At 38.6% G+C, this 23,954-nt stretch overlaps 1 protein-coding gene across 2 annotated transcripts in view; it reads left to right on the top strand.

Moving 5' to 3' along the window:
* The window catches only part of LOC120769232 (transcription factor hamlet), a 96,690-nt gene that overhangs the window by 59,984 nt on the left and 12,752 nt on the right, over positions 1 to 23,954 (top strand). For both annotated transcript variants that reach the window (XM_040096130.1, XM_040096131.1), the window contains exons 3-5: positions 4,727 to 4,855; positions 4,932 to 5,103; positions 20,655 to 20,811. In XM_040096130.1, coding sequence (XP_039952064.1) covers positions 4,727 to 4,855; positions 4,932 to 5,103; positions 20,655 to 20,811 — 458 coding nt within the window. The remainder of the gene's footprint in view (positions 1 to 4,726; positions 4,856 to 4,931; positions 5,104 to 20,654; positions 20,812 to 23,954) is intronic.

Below are 23,954 nucleotides of genomic sequence, written 5' to 3'. Positions count from 1 at the left end.
AATTGTTCAGCATTTTTTCCATGACCTCGACAATTACCAAATTGTTTAACTGTCACAAAACTTTATAATTAAACCGGAAAAGTCAACTGATTTTCTACTAAAAATTGGCAGACAATTAAACTCGTTCTTCTAAGTAACATCTATGCTCATCCAAAAGGATTTCCCAGCAATCAATTAAATCCACAAACGAGCGGATAAGTAGCCTAACATTAATTATGAGAAGACAGCAACACATGTTAACGCGCGCCACAAAAGACAAGACACACGGGAAGAAGGCACACACAGGCGAAGGAAGACGCAAACGTGTAGGTAAAGAAAGGATAAGAAGGAAGAACAAGAAGCGACAACAAAACCAACAAAGGTCGGCTTGCTAGGCGCAGCGGGACTATGCGGCTACTGGAATTGGGAAACCGAAGATAACTGCGCGACGGGTTGTCTGCGCTGTACGCCACGTAGCGCGCAGAGCGTTGAGGGAATTGGGATGCGCACACGTTATTTTGCGGTCACGCACAATTTATCAATTTACAGTTACAATCGAAGCGATAATAAGAGGTTAAGCAAAGGCTTAACTTGAAGTGCTTGTCGATGTGTGTGTACGGAACCGTTAGAAGCGGCTTGGAATGATGAGCTGAGCCGCCGTAAATGTGACTATGATGACTTCTTCAAAAGATCCCGCTGGCATTCGGCATTGCTCCCGCCGCGCTGAAGTCTCTTGAGAGTACAAGAGCATTTAGTGAATTTACCAAACAATTTAATTTGTAAAGAGACATTTGGCGTGCCACACACCCCCAAGCCGCCAGGCAGCGACCGCTGCGTTTGTGTGCATACAAAATGCGAAAAATATGGAAATCACAAAAAAGTCAGAAAAAAACATGAAAACGCGAAAAACACAAGTTTCGACAACAAACAATGTGTTGTACAACAAATCGTCTCGACGCTGCCAGCGTGCAACAAACAATTGGAGTGCAAAATGCGCGCCGCCGTTGCTGCGCGGCCAACAACTGTTAAGTGCACACTCAGCAGCAGCAACAACAAAACCAACAACACACACACAATGTATGCTTGTTGTTTTTTTTGTTCGCAACGCACCGAAACTCTTATCTCGCAAGTCATTCGGAAAAACGACGTTTCCACAAAGTGGCACATACGCGTAAGCGCTACAGCGCGCGGACGGACATGTGGATAAACGCGCCTAGCTACACGCACCGCAAACAGGCGGCGGCGAGAAGGCAGGCAGCGCGTAACCGTAACCGCGTGTGCATGAGTACGCGCACACGCTCTGCAAATTGAGCTAACAACTCAATTCTAAGCAAATAAGAATTGACGTCGCTCCGTCAGCCGCCAGCCGCGGGGAGGTGGGCGCACACAAAAACAAGCTGCCGCACATTAATACACTTGAGTACGAAGCGTTTAATGTGCATTTTGTTGTTATTACACTGCTGATTTCCGCGTGCGCCCTTCGTCTGTGCTCGGCATTAGCGCGATAGGCGCATTTTCGCACTGCTCATGCACTTCTAATGCTCACCGCTGTTTTTTATGCGCCCGATATTTCAGTTAATGACGCACAGCCGTCCGCCGGCGGTCAGATTTTTTCAACATTTTTCATTTTTTTACGCAAGCTTGGCTCAATTTGTCATTTAAGGGCCATGTGACACTGTCGTAATTGGCGGGCAATGAGGCGGAAACGCAAGCGTTTGTGGGGCGAGCAACGCGTTAATAATCATAATCATGTATGTACATATGTGTGTGTGAGTGCGCGCAAATTCTTACTTAGTGCAACCACAGCATAAGTATGTGATTTTTGGCTGTAATTGGTGATTTTGACATTGTTTTTAGCGCAGCAGGCGGCACTCGATTTGGCCGCGGGAGGCGGCATGTTGTTGAGCTTAAGTCGGTTTGCAACAAAAAGATGCTTCGGTGCGTTTGAGAGTTGATTTAGTAATATTTGTCAGGATTGAAAACAATTATTTCGGTTTAGAAATTAATGCGAGAGACGTGGATCATTTGTATGGCATTAAGTTGGTCAACTTTAACAAAAATCTGTGCAATATCTTCCATCAAAATGCGATCGATTCGATTTTTTGTGCAGCATACCTAGAAATATATATATTTTCACTAAACCATAAAGAAGTTATTAAGTTCCAACAATATCTGTTTTAAGCGATCAAATTTGAAAAACATTGTAACATTTTTTTTATTGTAGGAAGAAGTATTGAAGGGCGGAGGGTGGAATTTTAATCCGCTAAACCTAACCTAAGCACAATTCAACACTATTCCACGAAACTATCCGTTAACCATTACTTTCTGGGAGTGACTGAACATTTTAAGTTTATTCTATTGTGCGGACTGACGAACGTTTAGTCTGTTCAAAAAGTCTCAGTTTTGTCATTATTAAAGCTTCACAGTCAACTTACCACTTCTCAGCGAACCGTCTCATAAGAGTGGCGTCAAATTTTCGACTAAAATCACCGAGCGTAGTGTTTGCTCTCGTATTTAAAAATAAATAAAGCGAGGGCAATAAAATAAAATAAATGTTCAGAGCAGTTTGCTCACGTCGGCCAGTTCCGACTAATGTCATTATGGAATCTGTAGAAGTAGCTTTTAAAGAACCCATGTTCACTAGGTATTTAAGTCAAATGGAAACTGCATCGGGTCCATAAACTGCACACATTTTATTGGCGGCTTGAGATGCATTTTTGCCTTTATCGTAGTAGTACTGTAAAATATGCTGTATTTTCTCTTTATTTTGCTCCATGTTTGCGACGCTATAACTCAAGAACGACTTAAAAGAAACGACAATCGATCAAACACGTGTTAGCGCGTGAAATGAGCTTTTCAAAAAGGTATAGCATGACCCGATGCGACGAATAAAACTAGAACTACGCGCTTTCAGCGCCAACTAGCGAAAATACCGCAAAACTTTTTTGACATTTCAATTTAATATTTCAGCATCATCGGTTGCTACCAATGATTTCCGGAGACCAATGATTTTTTGTTTTGCAGAAAGTCGAGGGACTGTGGTTCTTGATCTTGCATTGGGTTTGATGTCTAAAGCCTGTAAACAGATGGAATCTGGCTGGCTGGACTCTTATTGAAGCAACCTAAAATATTACTAAGTTCACTACTTTTGCGATTAAAAGTCGTTGGCTGAACTTTTCCTGACATATACGCAAGCTGCACCTTGAATTTAAGTCTTTAGTCTTATAGATATTACGCACATACTTCAATTGTGGCTGCGAAGTAATCTCGCACTCCCCTGTGATAAATATTCGTTCTTTCACCTTACTAGTGCTTATGAGTAAAACTTTTCGCAAGTAATTGTTTATATACAAAAATTGCCCATTTTATTTTTTGAATATTTTTTCACATTGGGCGTCACCTCCATAATTTTTACATTTGCTTTCACCAGCCCAGCCTTGCCTAAGTGATTACCCATGTAAAGTACGTTTTCTCTGGACGTTCAATTATGTCAGTTGATAATTAATTATTATATTATTACTACTTTGTATACCACAAAATACTTTCGACTTCTGGATTTTGAGATCTCTTAGCAACTTTTTAGTGTTCGGTTCCTTAAAAATGTCCAATTGGAGTTTTCGTAATAGCGGTATCTACAAAATCTACACAACAGTTTCGGTTAATATTGTCAATTGTGCCTTAAAAACTGATAGAAACCTTAACGGAACAATTTTGGTAGCATTTTGGGTAATTAATCGGTGACTTAACCTATAGGTACCTGACAGGGTATGATTGCAATGTTATCGTGCTCTTTTTTGAATGATTGTTGATGGATTTAAATAAATAAAGTTTCGGTTGGAATTATCAATTGAGGCTTAAGAATTCATAGAAACTTTAACGGCATCACTCTGGTAGCATTTTGGGTAATTTATCGGTGACTTAACAGGTAGCTTGTGGGGTATGATTGCACAGCTGTCATAACCTTTTTGGAATAAATGTTGATGAATACACGAGTGTGTTATATTGCTTTTAAATAAAGCAATCAATTACTCACCACTGCTCTACCTTACTTACCACAATTGCTGTTTCGGGCATACACATACAAACTTAACTTTGTATAACACTTACGTTGGCAGCTACGGCACGGCAGATGGCGCTCGCAATCGCTCTAGATTTTTTTATCTAATATATGTACATATGCTCATATGTAAAACGTGGTGTGTTGAATATTTGTTTAGAAAAAAAATAAAGTTAAAAAAATGAAAAAATTAAAAAAAAAATAAAAATATTAAAGTTAAATAAAATAAAAATAAGGCAAATGGAAAAAGTAAGAAAATACATCAACTTCAGTTGCACACAAGGTATATATGTACGTAATAGCATATATGTATAAATAAAAAATTTGCGATATAAAATTTTTTTATCGGTCAGTTTGTTTGGCAGCTGTATGCTATAGTATTCCGATCTGATTTTTTTTCTGAAATTATTGTGTTGATTTAGACAACAATTTTTGTCAAATTTCATTAAGAAATCTTTTCAGATAAAAAAGCTTTCCATACAAGGTCCTGATTTTTAACGATCTGTTTGTATGTTAGCAATCTACAAATCCCAAAATAACCCATATATATACATATCTGCATTATAGGCCTCCATTATCGTTTATGCCATTATTTAGCCTCTACTTTTCATGCTTAATTACATTAATACTTACCTACATACCTTTATAAACCCAATCAAACTTCAAATTAAAAGCGACTTTTCGCAACAGGTCATTGCAGGTCCACACTTCCGCGGCTGGTTGGAGCCGTCACATGATGTTGCGACGTGGCTGCGCAAAATACGCGTTGTCGACAATGACGGAGAGGCTAATCTGAAGAACTTCCTGGTGGCAGGATATGTGAGTGGAATGCATTTTTTAACAACAACAAATACACATTTAACTTTCTTCTAAATAACACGTTGATTTTTCACAGCTTTGGTATGAAACAAATCGTGATATAAACGCCGGCGAAGAAATCACCATCGATGGACGGCCGCGCACACCCATACACCTAAACGATGGCTTCGCCAATGGCGCCGATGCGGGCACATTGAACGCGACGAGTGGCTCGCTGCAAGGCGATGATAAGAGCGAACGTGATAATGGTGAGTAAAGAACGCCTCTATTGATAAACTAAACTAATCACAAAGAGAGGAGACACACCACAAATACACACTGCTTGGGAAGAACAGAAAACACTGATGTGTTGCGAAGAATAGTTAGGGCCATGTCTGGCAACTAAATTCGTTACTTTTTAACGCATTTGTACATTTATCTGCCATTTATTTGACTTTGATGTCGCTGTCAAGCTTATCGCGATGCTGCAGCGGCTGATCCGCTGGAACGGGAAAATGAGCAGCTGTGCAACCACAACGGAGGCCAATTGAAAAATGATGCATACTTGGTATGCGTTGTTGTTGTTGGTGGTGGTGTGTAAGGGCAATGTTTGTGCTTAGCAAATATGATTGGCGATTAGTGAGCGCAAACATGCAATTGATAACGCGCGCTGCGGCAATACGCGTGACTTGCCACATGGCACGCGTGTTGCTGTTGTTGCTTACAACGACGAACATGTGGGCATAAGCACACATGTTGTGTATGTGAATATATACTGGATGCTGCAATTACTTGCAACATTATTCACACTTTGTGCAATCACACAATTGCGCATGTCCTGTGGCAGGAGCTGCCAGCTTTAGGCTTGATCCTCGCAGTCGTTTGATTGCCGCATTACAAGGCAGAGTTGACAACGCGCTTGCGAGGGCGCCAGTGGAAGGGTTTGTCAAATGTTTGACACTGCCACTGTACATCAGTGGCTGCGATAAGCATCAAATATACAGTTGTACATGCTTCAGTAGCAACAACATAATACAAATTTAAAGCCAAAAACAATAAATGAAATATTAATAACAATGTGAGAATAATTATGAGACATGGCGTTGATTGTTTGCGGGGATTTCAATTTAAATTTACACTCTCCTCCTCACACCCTTTACACCCTACACTGCGCGCCCTGCACATGCGCACAATGCCAGTTTCATGGCTGGCGCGCATTATGAGGCACCGCATATGTTTTCGTTTGTTATTAAAACGCTTGATAATTCCATTAAGGCTTTGCAGCTAGAAAAAACAACAACAACGATATCAATATCAAGTTAAACAACCACCATTGATGCCACATTGCAGCATCAGCGCAATCAGTCTGACTGCCGCGCGCTTTCAGGCTCAGAGACCAGTCAGACTACTGGCTTGTGTGGCGATCGGGCGTTCAGCCGTGCACAGGAGTGTTGACAGCGCGTGACACAGCTACATACGTAAGTTTGTTGTAGCGCGTGACTGTAATTGGCAGCCAGGCGTCGACAATGTCGCCTCATCAGCGGCCTCATCAAGGCAAATACGCTCAAAATATGGCATACGCTCAATTTAATCGTGATCCGGGTATTGGGCGCATTCATAACTTATATTTGCATTCGAGATTCATCGCTGATAAGTATTTTTGTGTGATATGCATATATAAAAAATACCCTTCTGCTAAAATAAGCTGCTCACTTGAAGCTATTATATGCACAATGGCGTATGAACGACAAAAATCCAAAATTGCCAAAATTGCGACGTAATTATAAAAAATTTAATTGATAGTAAAATTTTCTTAGTTTTTGGTCTGACAAAATTCGATTTTCGATCAGATAAATACTTATACTTATACTTATACTTATACTTATACTTATACTTATACTTATACTTATACTTATACTTATACTTATACTTATACTTATACTTATACTTATACTTATACTTATACTTATACTTATACTTATACTTATACTTATACTTATACTTATACTTATACTTATACTTATACTTATACTTATACTTATTCTTATACTTATACTTATACTTATACTTATACTTATACTTATACTTATACTTATACTTATACTTATACTTATACTTATACTTATACTTATACTTATACTTATACTTATACTTATACTTATACTTATACTTATACTTATGCTTATACTTATACTTATACTTATACTTATACTTGAGGCGGCTAATATCTACTCCAGCCCATTCATCGGGTTCGTAGAAAGTATGAGAACCGAGATGCTTCAACCTTAGTCTGGTGAAAGCTAGACAGAGGAGGAGTAAGTGTCTTGATGTTTCCAACTCATCTTCCTCCTTGCAAATTTGGCAACTTGCGTCCTCCAAAATCTTTAGCCTCACCGCATGAGTGCGAATAAGACAGTGTGCAGTTGCGGCTATGTGAACCTTGCTAAGAGCTGGTATACGTAGTTCCAGGGATCTTTTAAGTTCCACTCTAGGCCAGAATGCTTTCGCAACCCTACAAGTGCTGGCTAAAAAGTTTATGTAATCGCCGTTAAGGTGCTAATCCAACGGTAGGCCCAGGAAACGTGTTGTTTCGACAAGACCGGACTATAAGGAAATGGGTGTAAAATGTGTAGGGTTAGCTTGGTATGTAAGGAGGCGGTTGGAGTCATGCGGGGACTCGTTGCAAGCTGGACATATATTTGGTATTTCGGGGTCGATTTAGGATATTCTAAGTATGAGTTTAACCTGCTACAGTATCCATAACGAAGCTGCGCAAGGGTTACTTTCGAATCGCGCGACAACTCGAGCTCGTCGTCTGCAATGGGTGGTGGTTTGATTCCAAGTACGTCATTTACTGAGAGGAAGTCAGTCTTATGTCAGTTCTGCTTCAATCAGATGACTACAGGGATGGTTTCTATGAAAACACCCCAGCAGAAACTACTTGGGGAGGAGTTCATTTTGCTCCTTAACTGGGACCATATAGGCCTCACTGTGACTTAAGGATTTTGTTGCGGCTCTATACTCTTTTGCGGCTCCTGCACAATGTTTACTGAATTCGCGCGAGCCACATTGATTCAACGTCCGCATGCAAGAAAACAGGGGAACACCAGTTCGGTCCCACCTTGGTTGGATTTATATAATGGTGCTCTTTCTTGCACGCTCATCGAATTAACAGTTTTCGTCAATTCTGTTGTGGTCAGGTATCGAATCAAGTTGAATATGGTTTATAGGTAAAATACGCAGAAAATATTTGTGATCGACTCATTTGTCACCAAGTAAAATGGCGTTTTAAGAAAAATTTTAGGAGTTAAACTGATGGAACTGAATGAACTGAGCGGCTTCACTTTAAAAACATCTCAGTAGTGTTAAATTCAGCGAATCAGCAGTCATAGCAGAAACTGGCGTTAACCGTCTCAAGGAGTTTGTGATAGGCTCAAAGCGCTTTGTCGATTTGTAAGGGTCTTATGATCTATTATATAGGAGTTTTAGGTAACACAACGGACTGACGTTGTAAGCTTTCCAAGTGAGATCCCTGTTCGGATCAAGCTGTTAACCTAACTTTCTTAAATACACTGGCGAAAGGTGTAAGGATTCGAAATCCTCCATCATAACAATAACCCACTTTAAATGGTTTGTTAGATGTATGTTTGGGTCCACGCCAAGTAAAAATCTAGATCGAGTTTACTACTTTGTCAAAATTCAAAATCTTGAATTTTCTTGTAGACACGATTTTGTTTTTTATTTAATATATTATAATATTTTGCCGCATTTATTCAGTGCTTGAAGTATTGCATATTTGGCCTTGGTGAGCCCACTGTGCGCCAGCTACAAAACCATCACGACTAGTCAGTTCAGTAGCTGTTGGCTATCATCACTAGGCAGTGGCATTATTCGACAGCTTAACTTCGGTGATTACACGAGCCTATTTACACATGCAACATATCGCATACATATTATTACATATGCACAAAGCAGTCTTAAACAGACGCAGGATATGTTTGCACATTTTATATTTTCAGTATTTTATTAGTTTTTGTACAACAACGCGACTTAACTGCGGCGAGTTGCGTTTTTGACGTTGTTGTTGTTGTGGTTCGCATAGTTATTAAATGTACACATTGCGGCAGCGCTGACTTGTCGTGTGGCCGTTTGACAGTCGCGGCACAATCGCCAATCAGCGCGGCCAACGCGGTGGTGGTGGCTGCGTTGCGGCGGCGCATGCGTGACGCGGTTAATTACAAATATGTGGGATTTATGCAGCCAAATTGAACGCGCCACAATCAAAGCCACTGAATGCATGTATGCATGTGTGTGTTTGTGCCGTGTAATGCGTGTGATTGCGATTGCGATCTGTTGATTTGGCCGCTGATCGCTCGCTGGCCGACGCTTGTGCGTTAGTTCGCGCGCTTATCCTGACGGCGTGATAGGCGCTTAAGGCGGTGGTAAGCGACCGTTTGACACGCAACGCCCAACAGCTCAGGATTAATTTCAATAAAATTGCGCACATTTATATTGTGCATTTCGCTGCTTCATTTCTATGTAAATTAATAATTCATGTAGCCACTGACATACATACACATAGAAGAGCGGTACGGTATATCACCTTGACGGCAAGGTTCTACTTTTGTAACCGTTTTCGCGCGAGAATTTCCCAACATTCACCAGCGCACCTGCCCGACAGCGGTGACTTACTGCCCGCTGCCTCGCCGCCAAATATTATACAACGGACTTCATTAACTTTCCGGTGTTTCACGTGAAAATTCTTAACGTATTTTAACACAATTTTAAGTATGTGTGTGCATGTATGTGTCTACTTATTACTTCGTTTCGTGTTCTGTAATGACATTCAGCGATTCTTCGTTCGTGTTCCGGTGCACTGCGCACGCACTGCACACCCCTTCTTGCAAGGACTTCGCGCCAGAAGGACATCTGGTTAAGACCCTTGCTGTTCGTTCGCTCGTTGGTTCGCGGTAGCGCTCATGTTGTTAATGTGCGTTTTCTAGAGTTAATTTGATTCACAAATTTTTAATTTATTTGAAGAAAATTCGTTTGCCATGTCATGTGGTTTACCAATATGTGTGGTTGGCCGGTGTTTCTGTATTCGAAGAAAACAATTTTGTTCAAGGCCAGCTTGCAAGTTGTGAACGTAGCTAAGCAGGAAGCGATCCTAGCTTCTTACATTAATCTTAGATTTGTTTAGTTAAGGTTGGTGTATCGGCTGTATACAGCTTATGGTACCTTAAAAGCTATATAAGCGCCTTTAAAGGGTGATCCATTTCGAGGTTACCAACTTTTTAAAGAAAAAACACAGAAACTTCAAATTTAATGTTTATTATCATTCGAAAGAACATTCTTTGGCATTTGTTTTTTGAAGATTATCTCTTTCAAATGTTGGCCGTGGTTACGTCTCAGATGACCCATCCGTTGAGTCAAATTTTCCATGACACGCGTAATACTTTGTTCCAACGCCTGAATCGAAGGTGAATTTATCTGTTCACCGAAGTATTCTCTTAATAAATCCATTGATTGATGCGATGTATGGGAAATGGCGCCGTCATGTCAAAACCAAACGTCGCCGAGATCACGAGCTTCAATTTCAAGCATCATAGTCGGTTATCATGGCGCGATAACGGTCGCCATTGATGGTTACGTTCTCATCGGCAACATTTTTGAAGAAATATGGATCGATAATTCAATCGGCCTACAAACCACATCCAACCTTTGCTTTTTCTGAATAAAATGGAAACTCTTGAATATCTTCAGGTTACTCTCCTTCCCAAATGCGTACTGTTATATTGTCATTTTGATTCATAATTGCGCCTACTGGAGCAAAGTTTTTCAATAGGGTTTTTACAAACGTTAGAGACTCTTGGAACTCATGCTATCTGAGAAAAATTATAAACGAAGCATTAGCCTACATACCCGGAAATTATAAATAAAAAGAAAATATTTAATTATTCATCAATTTTTATTTTGTCACCCTCAAAGCAATCCCCACCAGATGTAATATACTTCTGCCAACGATTTTTTCAGACCATGAAACACTTTTTGGGATGGCCTTCTGGTTCTTCAGCGAATTTTGTTTTATCTCCTCGATCGACTGAAAACGGGTTCCACGGAGCGGCAATTTCAGTTTGGGTAACAGGAAAAAATCACATGGAGCCCAATTCGGTGATTGAGGTAGTTGATTGATGGTATTCCTTGCGTTTTTTTGGCTTTAAATTCGGTCACAATCGTGGCTCGATGCGATAGTGCATTATTATCGTGTAAAATACATTAATTCTTCTTACACAATTTCGGTCGTTTTCGACGGATGTTCTCACGCAAACGCCTCAATACGACCAAAAAACTCCTTATTGACCGTTTGTCCCTCCGGAACAAATTCACCATGCACCAAAGCACGAATATCGAAAAAAATTAGAGCATCACCTTCATTTTTGAGCGGTTTTGGCGTGGTTTTGTATCGGATCTTTTTTCTCCTCCCTTCCGATGATTATTGACTTGTTTGCGTGTCAAACTTATAAATCCATGTCTCATCGACAGTTATAATGCTTTCCAGGAGTGTGGGATTCGAATTCGTACGTTCAAGCGTGTCCTAAGAGACCTATTTACGGTACTCTTTTTGAAAAAAATTCAGCTTTATTGGAACGAGTCGAGCGAGAGCGCGTTTCATACCCAAAATGTCCACCAAAATCATTCGAACGGACTCGCGATAGATGCTCTGTTGCCATCTCTCTAACACTTGCCTAACGATTTTCAAGCACCATATCCTTGACTTTTTAACATTGTCATCAGTTGAAGAAGTCGAACGAGGCATATCATCAACGATCTCTTGACCGTCTTTGAAGGCTTTATACCACTCGAAGGTTTGGGTTTTTGATAAAACTGAATTACCGCAAGCCTTTTCCAACATTCGCAACGACTACTAAGATACACCGACTTAATCAGTTGCTGTAAACAAACTGGTTAACAGATCGTGCTCACATTTGGCATAGCAATTGAAGACAGTCCTACCAGCTTAACAAAATACAATTTTGGTAACATCATTTAACTGAGGAATTCAATTACAATTTCCGGGTCTTTTTTGACACCATATATAGCTGCTATATAAACTAAACGATCAAAATCAAGCTTTTTTAAAAAAACTTTTTTAGTTAGAGAGATATCTTCACCAAATTTGACAGAAATTATCGTCCAAAGTTCGGACCAATATACAAGGAGTGTTCCAAAGTAAACAGGACTTTAAAAAAAAACAGAACAAATGGTTTTTTTGGCAAAAACAATTTATTTTATTCAAAATAGTCTCCTTCTGCTTCAATACAGCTTATTGCAAGGTCCAAAAGCATGTCGAACGAGTGTTTTTGCTCGATGGCCGGTTTGGCCGCCAGTATGCCGCTGCAAGACTTTTGAATGGCCTCTACTTCTGCATAACGCTTTCATTTCATGGGCAAATGCATTTTTCCGAAAAGGAAGAAGTCGTACGGTGCCATATCAGGTGAATACGGGAAGTGGTTAATGGTTAAAATGTGATTTTTGGTCAAATAATCGGTCACAAACGTCGATCGATGAGACGGATTCTGAGCAATTTTTGGTCGTCAGTCAATTTGTGCGGAACAAACTATGTACACACCATTCATAAGCCCAAATCTTCGATGGAATTTCCGGTGATCACGGATTTTGTTTGGCCCACATGTTGATCGTCATTTATGTCCTCACGAACACTTTGAAAACGTTGAAACCACTCGTGCACTCTGCTAAGGGATAGGCAATCATCGCCATAAACTTGTTTCTTCAATTGAAACGTTTCCGTAAAAGTTTTACCAATTTTAAAACAAAATTTTATGTTGGTCCTTGGTTGAAGCTCATTTTCGCACCGATAACACAAACGTACCGACACTTAAAACGCAATATCTTCACTTTCAATCAATGAAATGTCATGAAATTCTCATTGGACAATTGATAAGGATAGCAAAATCTAACGCGCTGGTCGACATATGGATGGCGGCACCAGGGGACGCTAGATTCAAAAAAGTCTTGTTTACTTTGGAACACACCTTGTAGCTATAGCTACCACATAAACTGGCCGCTCAAAATCAAGTTATTGTATGAAATCTTCCTTTCTTATCCCTTTATGGAAGAATTTATTAAACTAAAAGACTTCAGTTGAACAAATCCGTAAAAATATTTAACATGTAATGAAAATGCATTCGTTTACTATTCGTTCAATTTATATAGTTTAGAATATAAATATACAATTCTAAAATATATAAATTCATTCTTATTTGCTAGTTGAAATGCTAGAAATTAAATTCATTAATATTTCATAAACAGCTATGAGTGGAACTCAATCTATCTGCTAACTCAGTACTGATCGTATGTTATTAAAAATGCAGTATATTTTAACGATGAGGTGATTTAATTAAGTGGAAAAATTCCATAAATAAACTAGATCACCTACAAATCAAAACACGGAACTGCCTATTGGAATTGCCAACAAACGCTTACTCAACGCTTGTCACTGTGGCCAGCTGCTTTGCATAAATGCGGTGGGGAATCCCATTTCACGGGAAAAGTCAGAACGCCGATGAACACAGCGCACACTTTAGTTCCGCTCATCCTTCTAATGACCGCAGAGAAAGAATTCACCGGAATGCATCCGTTAGCTAACAAAGCGGAAAACTAATCGCATTGCTCAATTTTGCACAATGTCATTTCGCTAAGAAATTTCGCATAAAAATAAGGCATTACTTGCATTAAAATTCAATTAGCGCGTCATAAGCGCTGGCCTCAATTTGCGCTGACTAAGTTGAGCGATTGCATATCCGCTTCGCGTTACGCCTTCGCATACAAAATCATACATATATGTCTGTATGTATGTAGTTAACCCTTTTGCGCATGCGGATGCGCTCGCACTTACTTACAAACACACACACATAACATTGAGTAGGCGCCCAGCTATTGAAGCGTAGAATCAATCATTTGCTGTCGCTTGCTGGCAACCGTTAACACAATTGACAACTGCAACAGTTTGGGCAACATTGGCATTGAATTCGAAATTGATTTTTCGCGAATGTGAAACTGAGCAGCGCGCGCCAGCGCTTATTGTTGCTGCAATTGAAGACGAGGTTGCAATGGGCACGCGAATGCCGTGATGCTGGCTGTCAGACATTAGCTGCGGGCATGGAACGCTTCCCACCGCGGCAGACTGCCTGCTGTAATGACAACGAAATTACGCGACAATTGCCCAACTGCACACAAACAACAATGTACGGGCACAAAAACAAAATGCGCTGCGCTAATCAACGTTGCCGCGTAACTCTTTCGTCAAACTCAGAGGCTGTGAGGCGTTCATGAGTGTGTGTGTTTGTGTGCTAATGCGCGCGCATGCGGTTCTCCGCGCCTGATTTGGACACTCAATTTCTAATCAATGTGCCATCAATCGTCACGCCGCCGATTGTCATCATTTATCACAGCACCTTGGCTTGATTGGCAGCGCCACATTGACTGCGGCACACGCGCCCAGCACGTACCAACCTCTAATTCAGTGTTGCAGCGCTGCTGTGTCCATTGTCGGTGCGGTTGTTGTTATTTTAGTGTATGCGGCGGCGAACAATGCATCAATGATGATCTTAATTTGTGCGCTGATGCTGCGATTAGGCAACATTAACTTGACTTCAGAGGCACATGGTTACAAACACGCATGCGCGCAGCTCCCAAAGGATTGCATGAGGGATGGCACTCGCTGTTTATCTGCTGTCACATATGGGAAATGAGTGATTGGGCATGGGTATACCGAGTTGTTTGTTTGAGGCGGAAAAAAAGTGTGAACTAAAGTCACGTGATTAATTGTGCGACGAGATATAACTTTTAATTTAGTTTTGTGATATTTGTGATAAGCATTGCAGAATAATGAAAATGTTGTATGTCAGTTGATAAAACTATTATTTTCATTGGAAAAATGTTCGAGTTAGTACAGTAGCATCGTATCTGCCACTCTACTAGAGGTCAGGGATTGGATTCTATCAGAAAATATATCGAGTATCGCGATATAAGGATTATTGGTTAGTTTTAAGTCGCAATTATTTTTAACACAGGAAGGACACAGCTTGGATCCTATCTTATAATTATTGTCGTATCAAAAAATGAAGGCCTTAGGGGTAGACACAGCACTGGCCATTCTTCAAAGAGACAGCGTTACGAAGAAGTTTGAAGTTACTCTCGGCTGTAAGGCGGAATGGAGTGATACAACGCTCGACTTACTATTGAGAGGCAGCACTATCGAGTGTTACAGTGACGGCTCGAAAACACCGGAACGCATTGCAGCAGGTAATGCGGGACCGCGTATCAAATTATCCATACCAATGAGATGTTTTCCGAGCATCTTTCAAGCAAAAGTCTTTGCTATAAGTCAGTATGCAGGAATCAATCTCCAACGCAACTATCGAAACCAGCGTATCACTATAATTAGCGATAGTCAAGGGGTACTAAAAGAGATCTGAGCTTATGAAGTCAAATCGCTTTTAGTGGACATGTGTATAAGAAGCCTGAACCGCCAATTAGTTTGCAACCGTGTATATCTGGTCTGACTGCCGGGGTATAAAGGAGTAACCGACATTGAGCTGGCCGACAAACTAGCTCTGCGGTCGGCGACGGATTCCAGGATGATGGGGCCAGAGACATGCATTGCGGTGGGCTCCCACACCATAAAGAAGTTGGTAAGCACGAAGGAGAAAGTGGGGAGAGAACGGCTCGGGCAGCAGGCAACAAGAATACGCCACGCCAAATTACTATTAGGAGGCTACAACTTAGCAAGGTTTAGAGTTATGATCCTTCCTCGAGACAAATTCCTACTCCTTGTCGCGCTCTTTACTCGGTACTGCAGACTCAAGAACCACTTGCCCAACATAGGCATAGACTCTTGAACAAACTGCTGGTTTTGAGACATGGAACCGGAAACTCCGGGACAGCTGGGCATGAGATATTGCACTCACTAAAAATTTTCTTCAATAACTTAATTGTTTCGTTGGCAGTATGGCATGTAGTCTTGTTGGAACCAAAGGTCGTTCATCGCTGAACCAAATTTTATGAATATAGTACTTACTATCGCGTATTAAAAAGGAATGTATGAATATTCCCATGCAGCCATATGGCACGACCATGATAACTATCTTAGAAATGTTCGCCAAATTTGAATATTCCTTGTCAGCTACGAGAAGTTCCCACAAGCGACGCTTATTATTCTAATTAACTTTATCGCCATTATGTTTGTTTTTGTTTTTCCTCGAACATCTTATCATTTCCTCATCATTATTCCTGCCTCTTTTCGGAGACCATTTAGTACTTGGGCAGTTTAATCGTGAGAACTCCGCATGCTTTGTGACTTATGGCTTATTTTCTTACACAAATATTGCACACCGTCCCTGAGACAACAAGAACATCCCTTGCTGGACGGTCTCATGCTCGGCGCACCATGACCGAGTCATCATTTAGATCTATTGTGGCGCTTAAAATTTGACTTTTGACCCTTCTTGCGGTGTTGTCACAACGCGCTACGCTGCCGCAAACACAACCCCCAACAACTCAAAATCATACGCGCGTGAGTGTATGTGTGTGTCGGCAAGGCAACACCTGTGTTGAAGCGCTACCGCAAAAGGTAAAGGTGCTATATGACTTTTCGGAACGCAATCCAGCGGAACAGTGGTGGTTGACTTGGCCCGGCTTGCCTTGGCCTGACGTCTTGCCCACGTAAGTGTTTCGACGTTTCATGGCATGCAACAATCTGCAAGCGTACCCCCCACACACGCAGCGGAACTGGACGACCTGCTGCCTGAATTATGCATAATTGTGCTCAGCTGAGTTGAGCGTTGTTGAGTTGAGTTGTGTCGGCTTGAACGGGTTGTTGAGTCAGCTTTCGAAGGGATGTTTCGTGGCAGCTCACCTGCAGGACTACACCTGTGTAGTTGTTGTGCATGCAGACCTGTGCAACCTGTGTTGCAGTCCTTCATAAGTGACAAGCACTGCACAATAAAGTATCCTGACAATCCCAACTTGACCGAGTCACCTTGGTTCGTACGTACCGTCTGTATTGACTTATCCAACTGACTTGGTGAACTAAGCTTTTGACCAACGCTTGTCTGGGGCAGACGTATGATTGAATTGAATGCATTTTAACAACACTTGCTGATCTGTTGATAGCCGTTAGGTCCCTCTGGGATCAAGTAGAGCAGTGCCCGCACTTCGACCTCTGCGCTCAGCAATTGTTGTTTTCGTGCACGCCACCAAATGAGTTCGTCCATAACAGCAACAAAAATACCTGTTTGTGTTTGTGTTCTGTATTCTATTTTATTTTTATCGAGTGTTGTTGTTTTTGGTACGGCGGTCAAGTGTCAGCACACTTGCCCACATTTGAAGTGGAATTGAGTGTAAGCCAGGTAGTGTCGCGGCCGCAGGGGTTGTTTATTCGGGCCAATTATCTATTCACTTTTCTGACTTAAATGTACTACTAACTATTATTAATGCCGCTGTTGTTGTTGTTGTTGCGTTTATTGTGTGCCATATGAGTGCACACGATTCATCATTTACATATACTCATGCACACACACTCCCACATGGCGCTGCTCGCATTCACTTTCGTCGCGGAGCGCCTGTCCTGTGTGAGTCCTTCCGGTCCGTCTGCGTTTTTTGGACTAAAGAGTCAATTGCGCGGCCTTAAATGGCACACTTGTTCCTCAAAGCGTCTAGTGAGCGGTTGTGTCCATCCCGAAAATCTTCAGTGAAAGTGTTAAAAAAAGTTGAAAGTTCAATAATTTTGTTTTATTTTTTTTCTAATCGAGAAGTTTGTTGAAACTGTGTGCCTTAGTTTGAAGAATATTTTTTGCTGTTTTTGCCTTGTAAGTACATTATGCTTGTATTATATAATATGTGTACAATAATTGTTTCAAAAGTGAAAGGCCTATGGATTGCTAGAAAAAAATATTAGTAATTTGAAAATTTCGGTGTGAAATATTTTCGACAATTTTTATAAATGAAAAAATTATACCTGACATATCGAATTCGTTTGAAAAAAAACTTAATGTGCTGTCCTATTTTGGCATAACAAATGTGTGTTATTTTTGTTTGAAAATCAGATTTTTGAAATATTTAATATCTTTTAAATTAATGTGTATTTTAATTTTAGGAAGCGTTACAGAATTTTTTAAATTTTGACAAAAAATTTTCAAAAACAATTTTAAAATTTCCCCAAAAACAAATTTCAGAATATTAATATGTTTTTGCAAATTAATAAAAAAAAACCTTTATAAATTTTTCTATTTAATTTAATTTTTTTAATACTAAAATACATGTCGAAGCAAAATCGTGTTTTTTACCTGAGCTTAAATCTTAATTTCAACACATTTGACGCATTCTTCCCCGCTTAAAAAAAATTAGTTAAGAATTTTCAGTTTTATCTGCTCCCACTTTTTAATTTTCAAATATTTTTTGAATAAATGGAAATTTTTTCTCCGACTTTTTAAAAATTATGAAAAGAATTTTAATTAAAAAAAATATAAAAAAATTAATATTAAAATATAAATATTATTTAATATTATTAGAAAGAAATGTTGGCTCACAAAATATTTGTTAAAAAATATTATATAATACATTTCCATAATTTTTTTATTTTTTCGTTTTCTCAAATAAAAAAAAAATTTCAAAGTTCAAATATTTTTTCGGCTTAAAACATTTTGTATATCAGTGTGTGTTTTAAACTGCTAGAAACACAAAAAAAATAATAATAATAGCTTCAATAATAACAAATAATTATAAACAAATAATAAATAAAAAATTTAAATTAAAAAAAAATCCATACAAAATTTTTCATAATTCTATTTTTGTTGATATGAATAATGTCACAAAAAAAAACAAGTGTTTTAATAAATAAATTCTTTATGTATCAAATTTTATTTTAAAATTTAATTTTTTTTTAACATTTTGTATATTTAAGTGTTTACTGTTTTGAAATGTTTTAAATTAAAAAAAAATAATAATTTAAACATTAAAAATAATTAAAACAAATAATATATATAAAATTAACAAAAAAAATTGGCAAAATAAACTTTTGAGAAAAAATATTATTTTTGTTTTATTTATTAAAATTTTATTCTCAAGTTAAATAATATTTTCTAATTTTTCTGTTTTTGAATTTTTGCAAATAAAAAAAATATAATTTAAATATTAAAAAATTATTTTAAACAAATATACAATATGTAAAAAAAATTTAAAAAATTTGAAAAATCAATTCTTGGAAAAAAATGTTTTCTTCATTATTTTTTATTTATTCAAATTTTATTCTCATTTAATTACACTATATTTTTTCAAATATAGTTTTCTGCATATTAAACTTTGTATATTTTGGTGCTTATTTTTAGTATTTTTGTTTAATAATTAATAAAAATAATACATTCAAACAAAAAGATAAATTGAAAAATTCTGTTTTGAAAAAGGAACATTGTTCTATACAAATTATCATAATTTTAATGTTGTTGATATGACTAATGTCACAAAAGAATTGTTTCACTAATTTTTTTTTTACTTATTAAATTTTATTTTAAAATTTAAGAATATTTAACATTTTGTATATTTAGTTTTATTTTATATTTCAGTGCTTTGAAATCTTCTAAATTGAAAAAAAAAATTAATCATTTAAATTTTAAATTAATAAAAAAGTTCAAAAAAATTAACGCATCAATTCTAAAAAAAAAATTATTAATTATTTTTTTATTTATTCAACTTTTACTTTCAAGATCAAGCATATTTTTCATTCTTAACTAATTTTGTATATTTACTTTCTTAGTATTTAGAAGTCTTCCAAATAAAAAATAATATTAATTTAAATATTAAAATATCAAATAATTAATTTCAGAAAAAAAAATGCAAAAATAAATTTTTAATTTTTTCTCCTTGCCATAATATATTTAATATTCCCCAAGCCGCTCATTTCGGTAAGCAACTTTCAACTTCGTCCAAGCCGCACTAAATAATAGTAATATCAAGACAATACCATCAGCGGTACAGCCCATGGCTGCCACATTAGAATTAAAAAGCATCCTGTTACACGAAACAAAAAGACAATAAAAATAACAATAATAATGTTAACAATAACAACAGCTGTTGGTTCAGTGATTTTATCGGCGGTGTATTCATTAAAAGTGGCGCGGCCATTGCACCAGCTACAAGCTACCAGCAAGCTGCCGGACCAAACGCCAGAAGTGCTACAGTGGTCTAGTGCTCCGAACTGCTCACCCACGTAACAGTGGCGTATGTTGTTGTTGGCCGACACACAGCGCTCGATTTGCTGGCGAGTACAATAGCGGACTGCTACCGATTGTTGTTGTGATTGGTAGCCAACAATTTGGTAGTTTTTTTCACGCCAGCTAGTCAGTAGGCGTCCGCCACGCTGGTCAATTGACCTTTGATGAGCCCAAAATTACAGCTGCAACTGGTAATTTCCTGCGGTTGTGGTGCCCGGTGGCGTTGCAGTAAGTACGTCGCCACAAACTCATGCCACAAGGCAGCTGATGCTGTGGCGCTGTTTTGCGGCGAAGAAGCCGCGGTGCAGCGCAGTTGTTAACGTGGCTTTTGCTGCCACCGTGGCGCTCATAAATCATTTGCCGCAAGCGCAGCGCCCGCTACTGTGCTCCAAGATATGCATGTAATGAGCATTGTACTGCCGAAATATGTGTCAATAATTTTATTGTTGTTGTGTGTTTTTTTTTGTTTTTGTATGAATGTTACACTTTGGAATTATTCGCCTATTCAACGATTTCTTTTTTATTTTCAGGATCTCTCTATAGTGGCGGCAACACCACAGGCGACGACGAGTACAACCGTGAGCGTTCGTTTAGCGAGAAAGCGGATTGCCTTGATTTGACCGACGACGAAAACGGTTTCGACATACGTTGTGAAGTTTGTGATAAAACATTTCCGGAGCTAGACGAGTGAGTAATTCATTTAACTATATTTTCAGAGTTCACAGCATATAGGCCTACATAAAATATTCAATATTTGATTGCTATAACAGTAAACCATACCAACTTTTGTCAAGAATGCTTGTCAAATAAGAAAGTTTTCCATACAAGAACATGACATGGTGGTCCGATGTCGACGGTCCTCACAAATAAGCAGCTTCTTGGGTAGAAAAAGACGTGTGCAAAATTTCAGTTCGATATCTCATAATTGATGGACTAGTTTGCCTATATACAGACAGACCACTAGATGGACATGCCTAAATGGACTCAGCTTATCACGCTGATATTTTCTATGTTCTTCTTATAAGTTCTCTGGAATTTCATTTTGTGTATTACCAACTTAATGGCATTCCTCATTTTGCCTCTTCAGCGCATAATAATAAATCTTTGCCAAGAATTTCCATTTCACCACAAGTTTAAGACAATAAAATTAATCAATTCAACAAAGAGCGATAGCTTAACTCGTAGACATGAAATATTTTTGAAATAATCAGTTCTCAATTAATACAACCCCAACCCGCACATTTACGGCACACTCCACCAAGGGGTTAACCCATCCTTATGCAATTTATTTCTCCACTGAAGTGTGCTATGATTATCGCAATCAATTGGATTGTGTTGATAATTAAAATAACCCTTTTCATTTCTAAGTTCAATGAGCAATGGACATCAGATAAAAGCAGTTCACAATTGTATTTATGTTTAGCTTGTTAAGAAGTAACTGTTAATAATAGAGGACTATGGCAGCCAATCGATTGCTTAATCGAATTATCGCTGTTAATTACACCGGCCGTATGTGTCATCAGTGATAATGAGGCAGCAATTAAATGTGTCAATCTAACGGTAAATGTATGAGTATCTACAATACACTTTTAGGTATATACTTGTATATTAGCGGCTATTTGGATTGACCTTGACTAACCGCTTGTGAAAAACTTACTTCCTTTTTTCCCTGGTATCTTTATTTCTTCATGGTTCGCTTGCCGTCTTAAGAAGTTGGTTGTACTGTTCATGTTTTAGCTAAGCTTAATGGCTCGCTTAAATCTGTTTGATTTTCGGATGAAGACAACTTAGTAAGGAGTTCTACCTTGAGTTAGCCTAAGAATTTGAAAGCTTTTGTGGAAAATGCTGCCGTATATCAACTAGTAAACGCGCTTAAAGGTTAAAGTGAAATCCTCGCTCGTTTCAATCGAACCTCAGAGAATACAAATAACAAGCAACAACATAATAAATAAGTGAGGGGCCTTTTGTACCCTGAACAGGTTATGTTAAGTTTGTAAACTCGAAAGACAACGTCATAGATCCTATAAATTACCTGGTTTCAGCCATTTGTAATACGTTCTCAAAAATTGAGACTGTCTCAAAGCACAACCTGGCGGATTTTAGAAAGGATTTGGGCTTGCATTCATATAAAATTGTTCTCGTTCAAGAACTGTAGCCATTGGACCGCAATAAACGTCGTGAATTCGTTGTTTTTGTTGTGAAACAACTTGAAAAGGATAACGATTTTTTAAGATATTAATCTTCTTCGACAAAAGTGACGATTCTGGTGCGAAGAAAATCCACTAATTATTTATGAATAACCATTACATTCATTTAAATTAACAGTTGGTGTGGTTCTGGTCTGGTGGAATCATCTTCTTACTTCTTTCGAAATGAAGCTGGTGACACCACTACTGTCAATGGAGAGCGGAATAGATCGATGATAACTAACTTTTTGTGGCCGCAATTGGAAGAAGTTGCTCTTCAGGCAATATATGGTTCCAACAAGACGGCGCTACGTGCCACACAGCACGTGCAACAACCGAATTATTGCAAGAAAAGCTGAGAGTTTCGATTATTTTAGGGAATTGTGACATTAAATGGCCTCCAAGAAGTTGCAATTTAACCCGATTAGACTACTTCTTGTGGGGTTATTTGACGTCATTGGTCTTTAGCCATAAACCAGACTCTCATCAAGTTTTAGTAGTCAAGCTTTAGAAGTCAATATTGATATTCATGTCGTATAGTGCGACTAGATTTGGTGAAAAAGGTACTCGAAAGTTGGGTTCATCAAATTCGTTCCTGCAAAAAAGTCGTGGAGGCCCTTTGAATGATGTTATATCCAGAACTTAATTACATCGATTATACTTGACACTAAATTTGAAATTCGTTAAAAACTAGTTTTTTTTTGTGAAAGACATCACATAATTACATATGTATCAAGAAATAGCCCCTCAGTTTTCGAGATATTGGTCAAAAATTTTGAACTCATCATTTTTCCACGAAGAAACTGCTCATTTGTAGAAACGGCCGATATTGGACCCTCATCTTACTTGATATGAAGGTTGAGGTTATAGTATAATGTGGTCACTTTTGGTAAGCAGAACTGGGGCTGTGGGATGAGCAAAACGTTATGTTAAGGTGTCTATAAGGTATAGATACCATGCAAACAGAACGAACGAAATGAAGTGGTTGAATGGAAAGCTTTTTCTGAAATTTGACATTTGTCATTTAGCTGCCATACAAACTGGTCGATCAAAGTTCTTGTAAGGAATCGTTTGTATTTGTGAAGGGTATTATGGTATAGCAGCGGTGCAACCGATGATCACATTTTCCTTGTTTTGTTTCGCCTTGCCACAAAATTGTCACAGTATACTTTTTACAACAATAAAAAGAATGTCATAAATCCATACCGCTCATTAACATTGCTAATCACTTTATTTGCCCACAACACATTTCTCCAATTAACACAAAGAACTCAACAACTTGGTAAACAACGGTGAATTGTCAAGCAAATTGAAATGCAAATATTTGTACGCGAAAGTGATAAAGTGTTGGCGTTTGTTTGAAGACACCCCCGAGTGTCTTCCAAATCGAGTGGAATCAGTGCAAGTCTTCGTGTGTAAGCGCCGTTGTGTCGCTAAGCGTTGGAGCACACGAGCTTATTTGCGCGACAGTTAAAGTCAATTGTTGAAGTGTTGATATATTTACTTGCCACCGCACATACATTCGCATACATATGCAGTGATTGAGCGCGGCTGAGCACGACGGGCACACAAGCACAATTGAAATACTGATTTGTTTGCACAGTCAAGAGACGATAGCGGGCGAGTTGAAGTCATGCGCGCTTA

This window comes from Bactrocera tryoni, chromosome 2 (genome assembly GCF_016617805.1).
Source record: "Bactrocera tryoni isolate S06 chromosome 2, CSIRO_BtryS06_freeze2, whole genome shotgun sequence".
Taxonomy (NCBI): Eukaryota; Metazoa; Arthropoda; class Insecta; order Diptera; family Tephritidae; genus Bactrocera; species Bactrocera tryoni.
This window is presented reverse-complemented; position numbering and strand designations above follow the sequence as displayed.